Source organism: Diceros bicornis, chromosome 35 (assembly GCF_020826845.1).
Source record: "Diceros bicornis minor isolate mBicDic1 chromosome 35, mDicBic1.mat.cur, whole genome shotgun sequence".
Classification (NCBI taxonomy): Eukaryota; Metazoa; Chordata; class Mammalia; order Perissodactyla; family Rhinocerotidae; genus Diceros; species Diceros bicornis.
Window position 1 is genome coordinate 14,660,106 of NC_080774.1, and position 14,389 is coordinate 14,674,494.

The 14,389-nt window shown below is 48.2% G+C and overlaps 1 protein-coding gene across 1 annotated transcript in view; it reads right to left on the reverse strand.

Annotated features, from left to right (window-relative positions):
- The window catches only part of KSR2 (kinase suppressor of ras 2), a 395,852-nt gene that overhangs the window by 51,755 nt on the left and 329,708 nt on the right, over nt 1–14,389 (reverse strand). The window contains exons 12-15 of the mRNA XM_058531516.1: nt 10,702–10,743; nt 9,976–10,048; nt 6,843–6,891; nt 4,599–4,966 (exon numbers count right to left, since the gene is read on the reverse strand). Of these exons, the coding sequence (XP_058387499.1) occupies nt 4,599–4,966; nt 6,843–6,891; nt 9,976–10,048; nt 10,702–10,743 (532 nt within the window). The remainder of the gene's footprint in view (nt 1–4,598; nt 4,967–6,842; nt 6,892–9,975; nt 10,049–10,701; nt 10,744–14,389) is intronic.

Consider the following 14,389-nt stretch of genomic DNA (forward strand, 5'->3'; position numbering starts at 1 on the left):
TACTCTCGTGCCCTCACCCACCATGTTCTGCTACCACAGTCTTCTTTCTGGTCCTCAAACATTCCCTGCTCCTTCCTACCCCTGGGCCTTTGCATCTGCTGGGTGTGCTCTGCCCCCACATCTGCATGGCTGTCTCCTAGCACTCAGGTCCCTGCCCAAATATCACTTCTTCAGACCAGGACCCACTCAAATGATGTCATTACTACTTTAGTATTGGCCTGTCCCTCCACTAGAATGACAGCACTCTGAGAACAGGGTCCATGTCTGTCTTGCCCATCATTGTCTCCTAGTATCCAGCAATGTGCCTGGTACTTAATGTGTTTACTAAATAACCGTTGAATGAATGTATGAATGGAAAGCACTGGGGGAAGATGGGGTTTTCATACTGTCGGAGGATGAGGTGTATCAGTGGAGACCTGTGCTCTTGTCCTGGCCCCACTTTCCTCTCCTAGTCTCAGTTTCCACATCTGTAATATGGAAGGGATGGGTCAGTGGCATTGGCTCCCCTAATGAAGCCCATTTGGAGACATCAATTTTAGGGCTTTGCTTCCTCTTTGTCTCCACGGCACTAGGCTAAGGTAGGCTGGCCCAAGCTCCTGTCACCAGATAAATAACAAATTACCTCCCACTGAAATCCTCATATTTTGTAATTCTGTCTGTTCTGTTTTCCTCGGGAACCTCCTCTGTTTCCATTTCCTTTTGACACACCTGGCATCAATGCTGGGCACATAGCAGGTTTCCTGGGGCATGGTTCCCAAATATTAGTTGGATCAGAATGGGCTGGGGAGCTGGCTAAAAGGCTTTACCTACAGACAGACTTGATTCACTAGGTCTGGGGTAATGTGGGTAGACTCAAAAACGGCCCCCCAGGACCTCCAGGTCTTAATCGCTGGAAACTGTGAACGTTATCTGAGATGGCAAAAGGGACTTTGCAGAGTTGATTAAGTTAAGCATCTTGAAATGGGAGATGATGGCGGATTATCTGAGTGTGTCCTAAATGCAATCACAAGTATCCTTATAAGAGGGAGACTTGACCACAAAAGAAAGCCATGTGACAATGGAAGCAAGATGCTAAACTGCTGGTTTTGAAGATGGAGGAAGGGCCACAAGCCAAAGAATGCAAGGAATGCAGCTCTAGCAGCTGGAAAAGGCAAGGAAATGGATTCTTCTCTAGGGTCTCCAGAAGGAACCCAGCTCTGACTTGGTGGTAGCCCAGTGAGACCCACTCCAGACTTCTGACCTCCAGGCCTGTGAGAGAATAAATGTGTGTTGTTTTAAGCCACCAAGTTTGTGCTAATTTGTTTTACGACAGCCCTAGGAAACTAACACAGGTAGCACCCAGGAATCTGCATTTTACCGACCTTCCTCCTTTTGCTGGCTCTGATGCAGGAGGTCTGGGTGGACCATACTTTGGGAAGCACTTCCCCAGAGCTGGTCCAGGCTGCCCCTCAAACACAGCCCATTCTCAGAGAACCAAAGAATTTTGTTAGAGTTGGAAGGACCCTGTCTTAAACAGCCGCTTCTACCTGCTCATTTTACAGATGGGGAAACCGAGGCCTAGGAAACTCCGCATCAAGGTGGAAGGATGAGAGATGCTTTCATTCAAGTCTATCTTTACTGGCTTTCAAATTCCATTTGGAGTTTTTAAAATGAGCGATGGTGCAGGCTGTCGATAGCTTTGCAATAATCTCATAATGACCCAATCGTGAAACGATTTAGCAATTCTGCTGCTAATTGCATTTGTGGATATAGCAATTGGGTAACTAGTTGGTTATTAGTCATTCTCCAAGAGCCATACGCACTGCATTACAAGGATGCTAATCTTAGAAATACTTGTTAACTTCGATGATAATTACTAAATAATTGGCTAGAACATGACATTGTGAATTTATCTGGAATATGCCAGGTAATTATCTGGTCTTATGTTCCCTGTAAGATAAATCCAAGGTCCAAAAATTGTTCCAGTTGGTTGACTATCATCCAACCATCGACCTCTGCCAGCCAATTGTGCAAATGCACATGATTAATCAAAGTACTCAAATATTTGGTTTCAAACTGAATGTTCAGATAAGAAACCTGGATGGCCAACAAGCAGACAGTGCTGAATGAGAGAGAGGGGTGCACAGAGCCCCTCCCAAAGATAAATATATAATGACACAATAATATGGAATAAACGCCACTTCTTTGGGGCTCATCTGGCTTCTTCACACAAAATACTAAAACACTTGAGAGACCAATTACATGTCCCAAAGCTGCAGAGTCTTTATCACGGTGCCAGGAAAAGGCTGTGCTATTTGTGAAATCTGCAGGCAGTTATGGTGTTTGGGGAGGGGGACTCAGAATTTTGTACATAATAGAAAAAGGGCCCCAAACGCAGCTGGCTGGCAGGATGAGTGACACATTTTCATAATGACCACTCGTGTTTCAAGGATGGCTGCTAACTGGATCTGTCCACTTCCAATTAGCCAGCCCTTGGGAGAGGGATAAGGGAGGCTTGGGTAACTGGGCTCCACTGATGTATTGAAAGGCCAGGCAAAGGAGAAGAGATGGTAAATTTCAAATTTCTAATTTGGAGATGTGAAAAAGACGGAACAGCAGGCCAAAAGGTGAGGAGTTGACCAGAGAGAAATTTGGGGTAACAGTGAAGCAGTGGGTAGACCAGCAGTGGGGAAAAGACCACCTGCTAACCAGACTTCTGTGGCCCAAGTGAAGGGCTATTGCTTGCTTGCTGATGAAGATGATACTTACTGGATAAGAAAGGTAATGGTCTTGTGGTAGTAGGTTGTAAAAATGGCCACAGATTGTCCCTCTCCCTGCATCCATGCCCTTGCAACGTGATCCTGCAGTCCTCCCACCCAGAGGTAGAGTTTGTTTCTCCATGCCTTGAATGGAGGTTGACCACGTGACTTGCTTTGGCCAATGGACATTAGCCAATGTGACACAAACAGAAGTGTGAAAGACACTTGTCCATCAGGGCTTGACTTCTTGCTGCACTTGGCACCTGAGACCACCATGAGAATGAGCCCAAGCTAGCCTGTTGGGGGATGAGAGGCCATGTGGAGGAGAACCAAGGCACCCCAGCTGACAGTCTGCCAACCTGCAGGCATGTGAGTGAGAGCATCCAAGACTGACCAGCCCTCAGTCTGACCTGCCAGCTGACCACAGACACATCCAAGAGCCCAGCTCCTGAGCCTGGCTCAGCACAGAAAACCTGTCCACAGAATAGAAAGAAACCATGAAGTTTTGGGAGAGTTTGTTACTCAGCAAAAGCTTACTGATACACTCACCTAATCAGAACAGCTCAGCTCCTGAATATTATCTCGGCTGATTATTTGAGAGCCATTCTGCCCTGTGCAGAGTTGGGAACCACCATTTTTACCTTGGTTGAAGAAGAATTGAAGGGCCATGGCTAGATCTCCAATCCTTTTCAAACACTACCATTTGACACATGGGTTCCAGTCAATTCACCATTGGCATAATCAATGGTGACAGACAATAACACACATTCTACCAATCACCAAGTTCTTATAAATGGACCCAAGGAGGCTTTGTATCACAAGGGAAGAGATCAAAGACACACCAGTTCTTCCTGGAGACCCCAGCTCCTGCTATGGTACCTGCCAGGATCCAAGGCTTATGCATTTGGGATCTAATTGACGAGTTGAGCATAGGAAGGAGAGAGTTCCTAATTGACCCTCGGCATCACAGGCCATACCAAGAATGCCGCTGCTGTGGCCAGTCCCAATGCAACATGGGAGTAACTTCCAGAGTTTAAAAACACACCCAAGGATTGTTTCACAACTGTTCAACTGAAACCAAAGCTATTTTTTTTTTCAATGCCCCCTGTCACTGGGCAAACTTAGAGAGAACAAGTCCAAGAAAGTTACTATCATCTGACATTTTCTTAATGTCAGTTCTCTATTACCTACCCCTTCTGGGCAGCTACGGACCATGGATCCTAGATATTTAAAACAACAATGGTAAAGCCTGCAAATGTGCTCTGCTACTTTAATGAAAGTCAGAATAAGAGTCATCAGAATCTTAGTCCAGGGGTCGGCAAACTAGGGTCTGAGGGCCAAATGTGGCCCATCGCCTAGTTTTGTAAATAAAGTTTTATTGGAACATGGTCGCGTACATCCATTTACATCTTGTCTGTGCCTCTGTCCACACCACAGTGGCAGAGCTGAGTAGCTGCTACAGCAACCGTATGGCCTGCAAAGCTGAAAGTATTTACTGTTGGGCCCTTTACAAAAAAAGTCTGCAGACCCCTGATTTAGCCTAATTCACTCAATTTACGTGCGGCAAAAGTAGGTCCTGGAGATGTTGTTTCACAAATACTTGGAGAACAGGGGTATCGAGAACCAACTTTTCTGACTCCCCATGCGTGCTCTCTCCATGGTACTGCTCTGCCAGAGAGTTTTAGCATTACGAGTATTTTCTGGAATCTCAAATCTTAGAACCATGTAAGCTGTGAATGGCAGAACTGAAGACACACCATCCACCAGAAGGCTGAATTAACCAGAACCCCCATTTCTCAACTCTGCCAGCAGCAGAGCTTCGGGAATGAAGTGATGGGTGGGGAGCCCCGCGCGACTGACCTGGTGATGATGGCCAGGTGGGGCGGGCTCATGCAGGCGCCCATGAAGAGCACCACGTTCTCGTGCCGCGTCTGCCTGTAGGCCATCACCTCTCGCTTGAAGGCCTTCAGCTGGTCCTCATTGTCCCTCTCGATGTCGATCAGCCGGATGGCCACCTCGCCGTGCCAGCGGCCGTGGTACACCTGCCCGAAGCGGCCCTTCCCGATGAGCTCGCCGATCTCCAGCTGCTCGAAAGGGATGTCCCACTCCTGCAGGAAGATGCTGGTCTGACTGGCCTTGCGCGGGAAGCTCCGGGCCGAGAGGAGGGACAGGTTCATCTCCTCAAAGTCATCCTCCGACTCCTCGGCCTCGTCGTGGCCCTCTTCATTCTGTGGCCGGAGGGGAGAGAGGTCAGAGCTGTTGCCCCTGCCCCACCTTCCACGAGGTCCTGCTGGGCCCCGTTGTGCATGTGCAGGTCTGGACACGTCTGTGTGTGTGTTTTTGGCTGGTGCGCATGTCTCTCTCTATTTGCCCAGGTTGTCTTGTCTAGACTCGTTTGGAATGAGGAGCTGAAAGGGAGATCGTGGTAATTCAACTCTCTTGTGCTAAGGGAGAAACCGAGGCTCAGAGAGGAGAAATACTAGAGGGACCACCCATCCCAGTTTCCTGGGACTTTCTTGGTTTTGGCACTACAAGTGCCATGCCTTGGCAACCCCTCAGTCCTGGCAAACAGGGATGGTTGGTCACCCTGGGAAGCTCCAAGTCACGCAGCCCGGCAGAGCCAGGATCAGGATTCGGGTCTCTCAACTCCTAATATCCAATGCCCTCCCACTCAACCATGAGTTTTGACTTGTCTGACTATTTATGCACGTGTAATAAAGAAGACAGGCTAAAATATGGGTACATCATGTGTCTGCGTCTAACGTGACCACCCTCCATATGGTGTGTCTTTGCTTCCCCCAGGAATTTGGTATTGATGAGTTAGAGACTGGCAGAGGTCAGAACTACTCTGCACAGGCCAGAGGCCTGGGGTTCCTGTGTGGCCGGGAGGGCAGGGGACAGAAGAGAGTGAGAGGTTGATAGAACGGGTTTAACACTCAGAAAAAATGAGCTGGAATCTGGCCTCTGTGTGACCTTGGGCAAGTCCCCTCCCTTCTCTAGGCCTTCCTCTCCTCATCATAGAGTGGGGCTCATCAAATGTGCCCCTAAGGGTGGTGTGAGGTTTTCAGTGAAATGAAAGCCTGTTAAGTTCTTTGCACCGACCTGACCACTTACACGAAACATGTGCTGGGATGCCTGAGAAAATGCAGATTCCTGGGCCTCACCCAGCTCTACTGAATCAGAATATCAGCAGGCCAGGGCCAGGAATCTGCATTTTTATCCTGCATGCCCACATGACTCAGGGACACTTAGGCATGACCATCACAACAGTTAAACGCTCAAGGTCTAGGGACCCGCATCCCCAGTATGGTGTCTGGGGTGCCAGGGACTGGGGGTGTCCTGCCCCTTGGATCTTTCACTGGAGTGTGGGAGCAGCAGGTGCCTGAGGGCTTGGGGCCTGACGAGACAGCCCGAGAAGGTGGCCCCTCGGCTACGTGCAAGTCTTCCTAACCCCAAACCTGAGCAAGCTGTCCCCAATGGCACACTCAGGAGAAACGACACAGGAAACATTGGCTTCTCTCAGGATTATTTTTCAACTGTCACAATAGTTCCAGAAAAGGACATAATTTGCTCTGGAAACCATGACTCTATTCCTTTCAGTTCAGGACATACCGGCAGAGCCGAGGAGTTGGGACTCCGTGGTTCTCACCCAGGACATTCATTTACTCCTCCAGTGGCTCCGGCAGTTGGGAAGAAGCCCTAGAACATTCTCAACACCCTGCCAAGCCCAGGGTCCCTGAGGCCCTCGCCTCCTCCCCCGCATTCTTTTGAAGGCAGTGGGGCACATCCCCCTTGGTATTCACCCAGCCCGGAGCTGGTTTTTCAACTCAGAATGCAAATCGCTTGCCAACTTCCGTACAACTTGCTTTCCCGTGATGCATACCACAGAACGGCCCATTAGGCTCGGGGCCCGGAGGGGCCACCACTTGTTAGCTGTCCCGGAGTTAGAACATCCATCAGGCAGGGCCACCTCCCCCTCCCCACCGGCCCCAAGCCCTCTGCGTCATCAAAGACTCCTGACATCCTGGCTCCGGATACCAATTGGCTTTGCCAAGTTCTGGGCAGCCCCTGGAAAAAGTTGCTTCATTGCTCTCTAGTTCTCACCTCCGAGGTTGGCTCCACTTCAATTTGAAGTAATGGATTTCCTTCCAAGCTTTAAAGAAAGAAAAATAAATGTGACCCTCAGGTGAAAAGGTAGGTCCACATATTAAGTTTATCCGTGTATGAAGAGTCCCAAAATGAGCATCCTAACCACCAAGCCCTTCTCTTGAATTTCACTTCAACGCTTGTGTCTGAAATAATCCATAACCTCGCCATAAAGACGCAGTGTGCAAGGACGTTGTTTTAAACAGATTTTCTGGGCTGCTCGGGGCTCATTTTTCTTTATTGCTTTCGTTTCCACTAATCTAGCCGCTTCCTTATAAATTGGCCTAAATGCCATGGGTGGAAAAATCCTCAGAGCTCTAGGTGTTTGCTAGGAAAGAATTAATCACATCTCTCAAGTACACTGAGATTCGGAAACTTCTGGAAGGATCTTAGTGTTCATTTGTTTGTTTGCCCATTCATTCCTTTGACTAGAATTACGTGCCAGGTACAGTGCTAGGCCCCTAGAGGGATACAGAGTTGAAACTGGCTTGGCTTCTGACTTTAAGGAATATTCTATTACTACTGAAGAGACTAAAGCAAGTGCACAGATATTGTGCAGAAAGGCTAAAAGTGACAAGGGCTGAAAGTTAGGTGTGGACTGAATAAAAGGAGTGCGATGGAAATTCTCAGGGCAGAGGATTACTGGATGTATTTGAAAGTTCCCAGTGTTTGAGATGGACCAATCACACCAGTCACGCCAACCACGTTGAATCAGGGTGTGTGGAATGAGAATGAGGAGGACGAAGGGAGACTAGAAGACACATGTGTGCGTGTGTGTGTATGTGATGGTGTGTATGTGATGCACTCATAAGCTCGTGAGCTGCAGGTGTGTTCTAAGTATGGGAACATACCGGGAGTGGGCGCTGGGGAGCACAATGTGTTTGTGTGTGTGAGTACTAAGTATATATGGAGTACTGTGTGGGTATTATGGGATATGCTCTGTGCTCTGTTCTGTGTGCATGTGAGTTGCGTGTACACACTGGACAGGCTGTATGTTGATGGTGTAATTGAGGATTGGGGTGTGAGGGGAGTGTCAGAGTGCGTGGTATGCGATGGGGATGTGGGGCACAGTGTGTGCTCGAGGTGTTTCCTCGGGGCGTGTTTTTAGAGTAGAGCATGTGTATGTGTTTATAGTAACTGGGCTGCTGAAGGCACAGAAGAGCTGGAACTCGTAGGAGGAAGGAATCACAAAGGACACCATGTGCCCTTCCTACTCCCCCAGCAGAAGCTTGGCAGATTCCCTCTACCCACTTCCTCATTTGGGAGGCCCCCCCCTGTCCTGACCCTCAGACCCCAGGAAGCTGTTGACCCTGCAGACAGAGTCAATCCACTTGCAGGAGGGGCTCCTGGGGAGAGGGAGTCTGTAAGAATGTAAGAACTAAAAGAAGGAGACAGAAGGGTCGGTCACAAAGTGGCATTTGCCATTGTATTAACCAATTATTTATAGCACAGCCTGGGTAGGCAGAGTGGAACCACACTATGACGGCTGATATGCTGGGAGCTCGACACCCTGGGGGAGGTTTGGGTGGAACAATGAAGCTGGGGTCCCTCCCCACACCCAACAAAATGGGCAGCCCTCCTCGGCTAGCATCAAGGCGTGGTTACAGCAGCCGGGCGATTAAATTATTTCCCTTCTGCGAAGAGTTAGTTCCCATCACTCCAGGCACATTTAAGCAGATCGAGGGCAGTTATTGACTTTGCTTTTTCCCTGGCACTCCCTGACTGTCAGTTAATAACCTGGAGTTCGTCTTGCACAAATCATGGAATTAGTTTATGTGCGGCAGAGAAATGATCCGGAGCTAGATGTCAGCACAACATCCCCCGGCAAATTGCTGCTCCTTTGATTTCAGAGATGTATCATTTGGGTCTTTAACAAAGTCCATAACACCACTCAGAAAGGATGGTGCAGCCAAGGGAGCCAGAAGAAAAACCAAGTAGGCGAAAACGGGAGTTGGAAAACCAGCCTAACTGCAACTAGCTCCCTAGGGTGCCCCATACTATGGTCACAATCAAAGAAAATTTAAATTAAGGAAGGTGATTTCACTTCCGCTGCACAAGCAATAGACCACCTGGAAAGAGGGTCTGTATCCTAAGGATGCTAAAGATGCCACGCACAAAGATGTTTGTTGCAGCATTGTTTACAAGAATGAAACATGGGAAGATGTAAGATCCAGAAACAAGGAAATGATTAAGGAAATTATTCTACATCAATATGACATTTTACAGCCATTAAAAACAATGTGTATAAAGAGTCTGGAATAATATAAAAATGTGACATTACAGCAATAGGGATAAAAAAGCAGAATGGAAATTGTGGGTATCGTGGATCACAAATATGTAAAATATGAATAGAGAGAGCACACATCAAATGTCTAAGAGTGGTGCAATTATAAGTGATTATTTTTCCTTTATTTTTTTACAGAATTAGTCCAAATTTTCCAAAACTAGCTTATATTACTTTTATAATGGTATAAACCAGAGGTCAGCAAAGTTGTTCTGTAAAGGTCCAAGTAAATATTTCAGACTTTATGGGCCATATAGTCTGTTGCAACTAGTCAACTCTGCTGTTGTAGTTTGAAAGCCGCCATAGACAGTGCATTGTAAACAAATGGGCGTGGCTGTGTTCCAATAAAACTTTATTTATAAAAACATGCGGCAAGTTGGATTTGTCCCATAGGCTGTAATTTGCTGATCCTTGGTACAAACCTAAATTATACTCTTTAAAAGGGGGACAATGACGCAGAAGAATTGCTCTTTCATAAGCCCTGGCTATTGCCTGGGGAAGTTGTCTTTCTGATCATAGGAGAATCTGGGGGTCCTAAGGAAACGGTCTGGCCCCCGGAAATCACACTTGACAGGCAGGGCCAGGGACACAAGGCAGAGCTGACTCATGGGGGCCAGCGATGCCTCTCTTGCCTGGGCTGTCACATTCTCCCTCTCTCTGCCTGAGCCATTCCCTATGTCCCTCTGTCCCCCTGGTACTTCTCCCCTGCCTGCCACTCCATCGGTTCCAGGAAGAGGATAAAAGAAGACAGGGATCCTGAGCAGACTGAAGGCCAGGGCAGGGGAAGGAGATCTCTGTCCCACTTACATTGGATTCGAGGTCACCGGATGCAGGATGACCTGGGGCGCCCGAGTCGGTGTCTCCGGCACTGGCACCACATCTAAGAGCCAGAGATTAGACCGTCAGAAACCAAAGGTGGAGTCTACAACCACCCCCAAAGCCTGCTTCCCAGGAGATGCTGGCAGCCAGCAACTTCTCCCCACATCGTGGGTCCCTGGGGCTGGCCTTTCCCCTCTCTCCCTTCCTGGACCACTTGAACTTCACCCGCTCAGATGCACTAGTGTTCTAGATGACATCCTGAACAAAACTCCCATTGTTGCCTAAGGGCTGCCAGAACCCCCGAGCCTCTGGCCTGAAGCAGCCACTGGCCATCTCTGAATCCTCCTCACTCCCGAGTTCCCTTTGGGATGATGAGACCACTGGGTTTCACGTCTCCCAGTGCCCAACTCAAGCCCCTCTGACCATCTCCCCCCTGCCATGTGGCTCTGGACCCCTCCCCATCTTGCCCATCCTTCCACGCAGACCACCCTCTCAGGCCTTTCTGCTGTGCCCTGGGGCCTCGTTGGTGCCACTGCGCCCCTGGGACTCCCACCTCTTCCTTCTCCACTCCCACATCCGCCATTATCTTGGGGTCTGGTGATTCCATCCCCCCTTTGAGCTTGTGCACCCAGCAACATGCTCCCCTGTCCATTCCAGCAGCTCCCGCTCCTCAGCAGGCTTGCTCAGCAGGGGCTCAGCTCACAGGCGACTCACCTGGGAAGATGAACTGCTGCTTGTATTTGTAGTAGTGGGACACTTGCAAAAGAAAGAAAACATCAAAGTGAGTGCCGCCCCAGAGCGGTCCCTTTGGGTACCAAACTGGGCTCCCACAGCCACCATGTGGTTCTCTGTTCACCGTTGAGAGTTTCCAGACTTCTGCAGACACCCCGAATTCCAAGGGATGGAGAACATGAATAAAGAAACCAGAGCTCTAAAATCCAAGCCAACCCTCCCATTTGAGGCTCCCTGAAACAGAGCACCCCAACTCAGAGAGTCATCCTGAGCACAATCTCATTTGTGTTAAACGCATAAGAACACACACACAGAAAAAGTCTGCAAAGCCATAATCTAAAATATTAATTTTTTTTTCCCTTTAGGCAGAGTTGATTACAGTGGCTTAAAAAAAAAAAAACCTTTACAAGTTTCTCATGTTTTCCAAATTCTCTGCATTGGGCATTGTATTAGTTTTCTTGTTGCTGCTATAGCAGATGACCATAGACTTGGTGGCTTAAAACAACACAAATTTATTCTCTTGTAGTCTGGAGGTCAGAAGTCTGAAATAAGTCCTAAGGGGTTAAAATCAAGGTGTCCACAGGCCTGGTTCTTTCTAGATGCTCTGAAGGAGGATCCGTTCCTTGCCTTTTCTGGCTGTTAGAGCTTGCCTGCATTTCTTCTCCCCTAGCCCCATCACTCCACTCTACTTCTATCCTGACACCGCCTTCTACTGTCTTCGACCTTCTTGCCCCCCTCTTATGAGGATCCTCGTGATTACATTTAGAGCCCACCCAGATACTCCTGGGTAATCTTTCTACCTCCAGAGCCTCAGTAACAGCTGCAAAGTTCCTTTTGCCATATAACACATTCGCAGATCCCAGGATTAGAACGTGGTCACCTTTGGGGGACCATTATTCTGCCTCCACAAGCATGAATTCATTTCTAAATTTAGGGAAAAAATTATATAAAAGAAGTTGCCTCAACTTCACTGCTGATTCTCTTATAATTCTTTTTACTTCCAGTCCACTCAACAGAGACCAGTTTTTCCAAACATCTTCAAGATTTCTAATGTTACCACTTATGCCAGTGTGATGGACAGCCTGGAGCAGGGGGTCCAAGGGGCGTCAGGGGCACTGGACAGGTCACACAGAGCTTTATACTCCAAAGCAAAGGAAGTGAGCAGGGATGGGGTCAGATATGAGTCTGCATTGGTGAATATACTTCCAGAAACAATCTTATTACATTCAGGGACAAGCTACAACGGAAGTTGGCTCACCAAGAATTAGCATAGTGGTTCTGAGCTGGGGTCTGTAAGCTGATCCTGTAGGGATGAACCCTTGCTCTTCTTTTGGCTGCTTGTAAAAGCTTGGGTAACTCTCTCCAGGTCTCAGTTTCCATGTGTGTAAAATGGGGATAATAATAGTCTCTCCCTCATAGGGCCGAGCTCATCATTACGTGAGATGAGTACACAGTAGGTGCAGAATAAGTATTAGCTGTGACAAATAAGCCAACATCTTTCTAAGCTCCCTCAACTAACAGACAAGAATGATTTATAATTAAGAGACAACTGGATAGTTTCAACAGCTAAGTCATTAGCTGCCCCTGAGGTTGGAATTGACTTATAAACTCTCCCAGGATACAGATCAAGTCCTGGTATATACAGACCCCAAGGACCTGGTCTGGTATCTTGCACCAGGGGGTGTGCAACTCATGTTTGTTGAATTAATCAACTCTCTTTCAGCAGAGGAATTCCCAAATACCCCAGAGAGCTGGAATCCAAATGGATGCATTTTTGATGCTGGGACACGAGGTGCCCAGGATGGGAAGCAACTCATTCAAGGTCACAGGGCAAAGCTTTAAAAGAAACCCAACCTCTATGATTTCAGGGACCTTTCTTCTGTTACACAACCCAGGTTTGTTCGCTGCGTGCAGACATTTTGTTAGTCAACAAGGGGCTAAAATTAAAAAAGAAAAACTACCCGGGGTTCTCAAGAGGCTCAGCTGATCTCTTCCCTCCCCAGCTGGGACGGGGGACTCCGTGTCTGCAGAAAAAGTTAGCTGGCAGTTAGGTTCTTTTAAGGAGGAGGGGCTGGGCACTGGAGAGGAAGCACTGCTCTGAGAAGGGACAGGTGTCAGGCAATGGGACACCTAGCAAGTGACTCCACGCACAGAGCCAACCCCTCCTCGACCCCTCCGTGTGCTGGAGAACAGCTGGTTCCCGATGACAGAAAGGGACAGAGTGTCAGAAGAGGAGGAAAGGCATCTGCGAGCCCTGTTCTTCTCTCAGAAAAACGACACCAGAGAGAAGCAGCCCCAAGGGGCAGCTGACGAACCCGAGTGGCCTGCTCAGGAGAGCCGAGTGGCTCCTGCTCTCTGGCATGGAAGAGGACTCAGGAAATGCGAGGCTTCAGGTGACCGGAGGGCAGAGACAAGCGGGCCACTTTGAAGGCACTTCCACTCTGGAGCCCCCTCTCCTTCCCTAAGGCTCCTCACAGAGCAGCCTGAGCGGTCTTCTAGAAGGAAGGAAGAAGGATTAAGTCATCCTCTGCCTAAACCTTTCCATTGCATCCTCATGTGTCTTAAATAAAATCAAAATTCCTGCCACGCCCTACAAGGCCTTTCCAGGCTGTGCCCCTGTAGCTCTCTGAGTCTCGCTTGGTGCCATGTTCCCTTATTTACGGCACTCGAGCCATTGGGACATTTTTCCAGCTCTTTCCTGTGGCAGGGTCCTTGCACGTGCTCCCCTCTCTGCCTGGACAACTCTCTTCCATCTTCAGAACTCAGCTGCCTCTGACCCTTCCACACAAACTTGTTCTCCTCTTGAATTTGCTCATAGCATGTTCTCTCCCTTTCTAGCACTTATCACAATTTATAATTCTATTTCAATAAGTATGTCTGCTTGGTTAACACCTGTCTCTCCACTGAGCTATAAACTCCATGAGAACGGAGACGGTGGCAGGCAGAATAATGCCCCCTCTGCCGAAGATGTCCACATCCTAATCTCTGGAAACTGTGAATACATTACCTTGAATGGCAAAAGGGGCTTTGCAGGTATGACTAAGTCAAAGATCTTGAGATGGGGAGATTATCCCGGATTCTCTAGGTGGGCCCTAAATGTAATCACAAGGGTCCTTATAAGGCAAGAGGGTCAGAGTCAGAGAAGGAGATGTGATAATGGAAGCATAGGTTGAAGTGATGTGGGGCCACATGCCAAGGAATGTGGGCAGCCACTAGAAGCTGGGAAAAGGCAAGGTAATGGATTCTTCCCCAGAACCTCCAGAAAAAACCAGCCCGGCTGACACTTTGATTTTTATCCCAGTGAAACTGATTTGGAGCTTGTGACCTCCACAACCATAAGATAATAAATTTCTGCTGTTTTAAGCCACTAAGCTTGTGGTAAGTTGTTACAGCAGCAGCAGCAAACTCATACAGGAACATGTCTGGTTCGTGCACTGCTCCATACCTAGTGCCTCATATAGCACCTGGTATACAGCAGACGCTAAATAAATGTCTGTTAAGGAAATGGATGGAAGAAAGCAGTCTGAGGGCCAGAAGACAATTTGAAGAGAGAAAACTGCAGCCCTCCTCAGTGCATGAATTTCAAGTCATTCATTCACTCATTCATTCATTCAACAAACATTTAATTAGTGCCTTCAGTTGTAGGCAATGTGTTAGGCTTTGGGTGGTG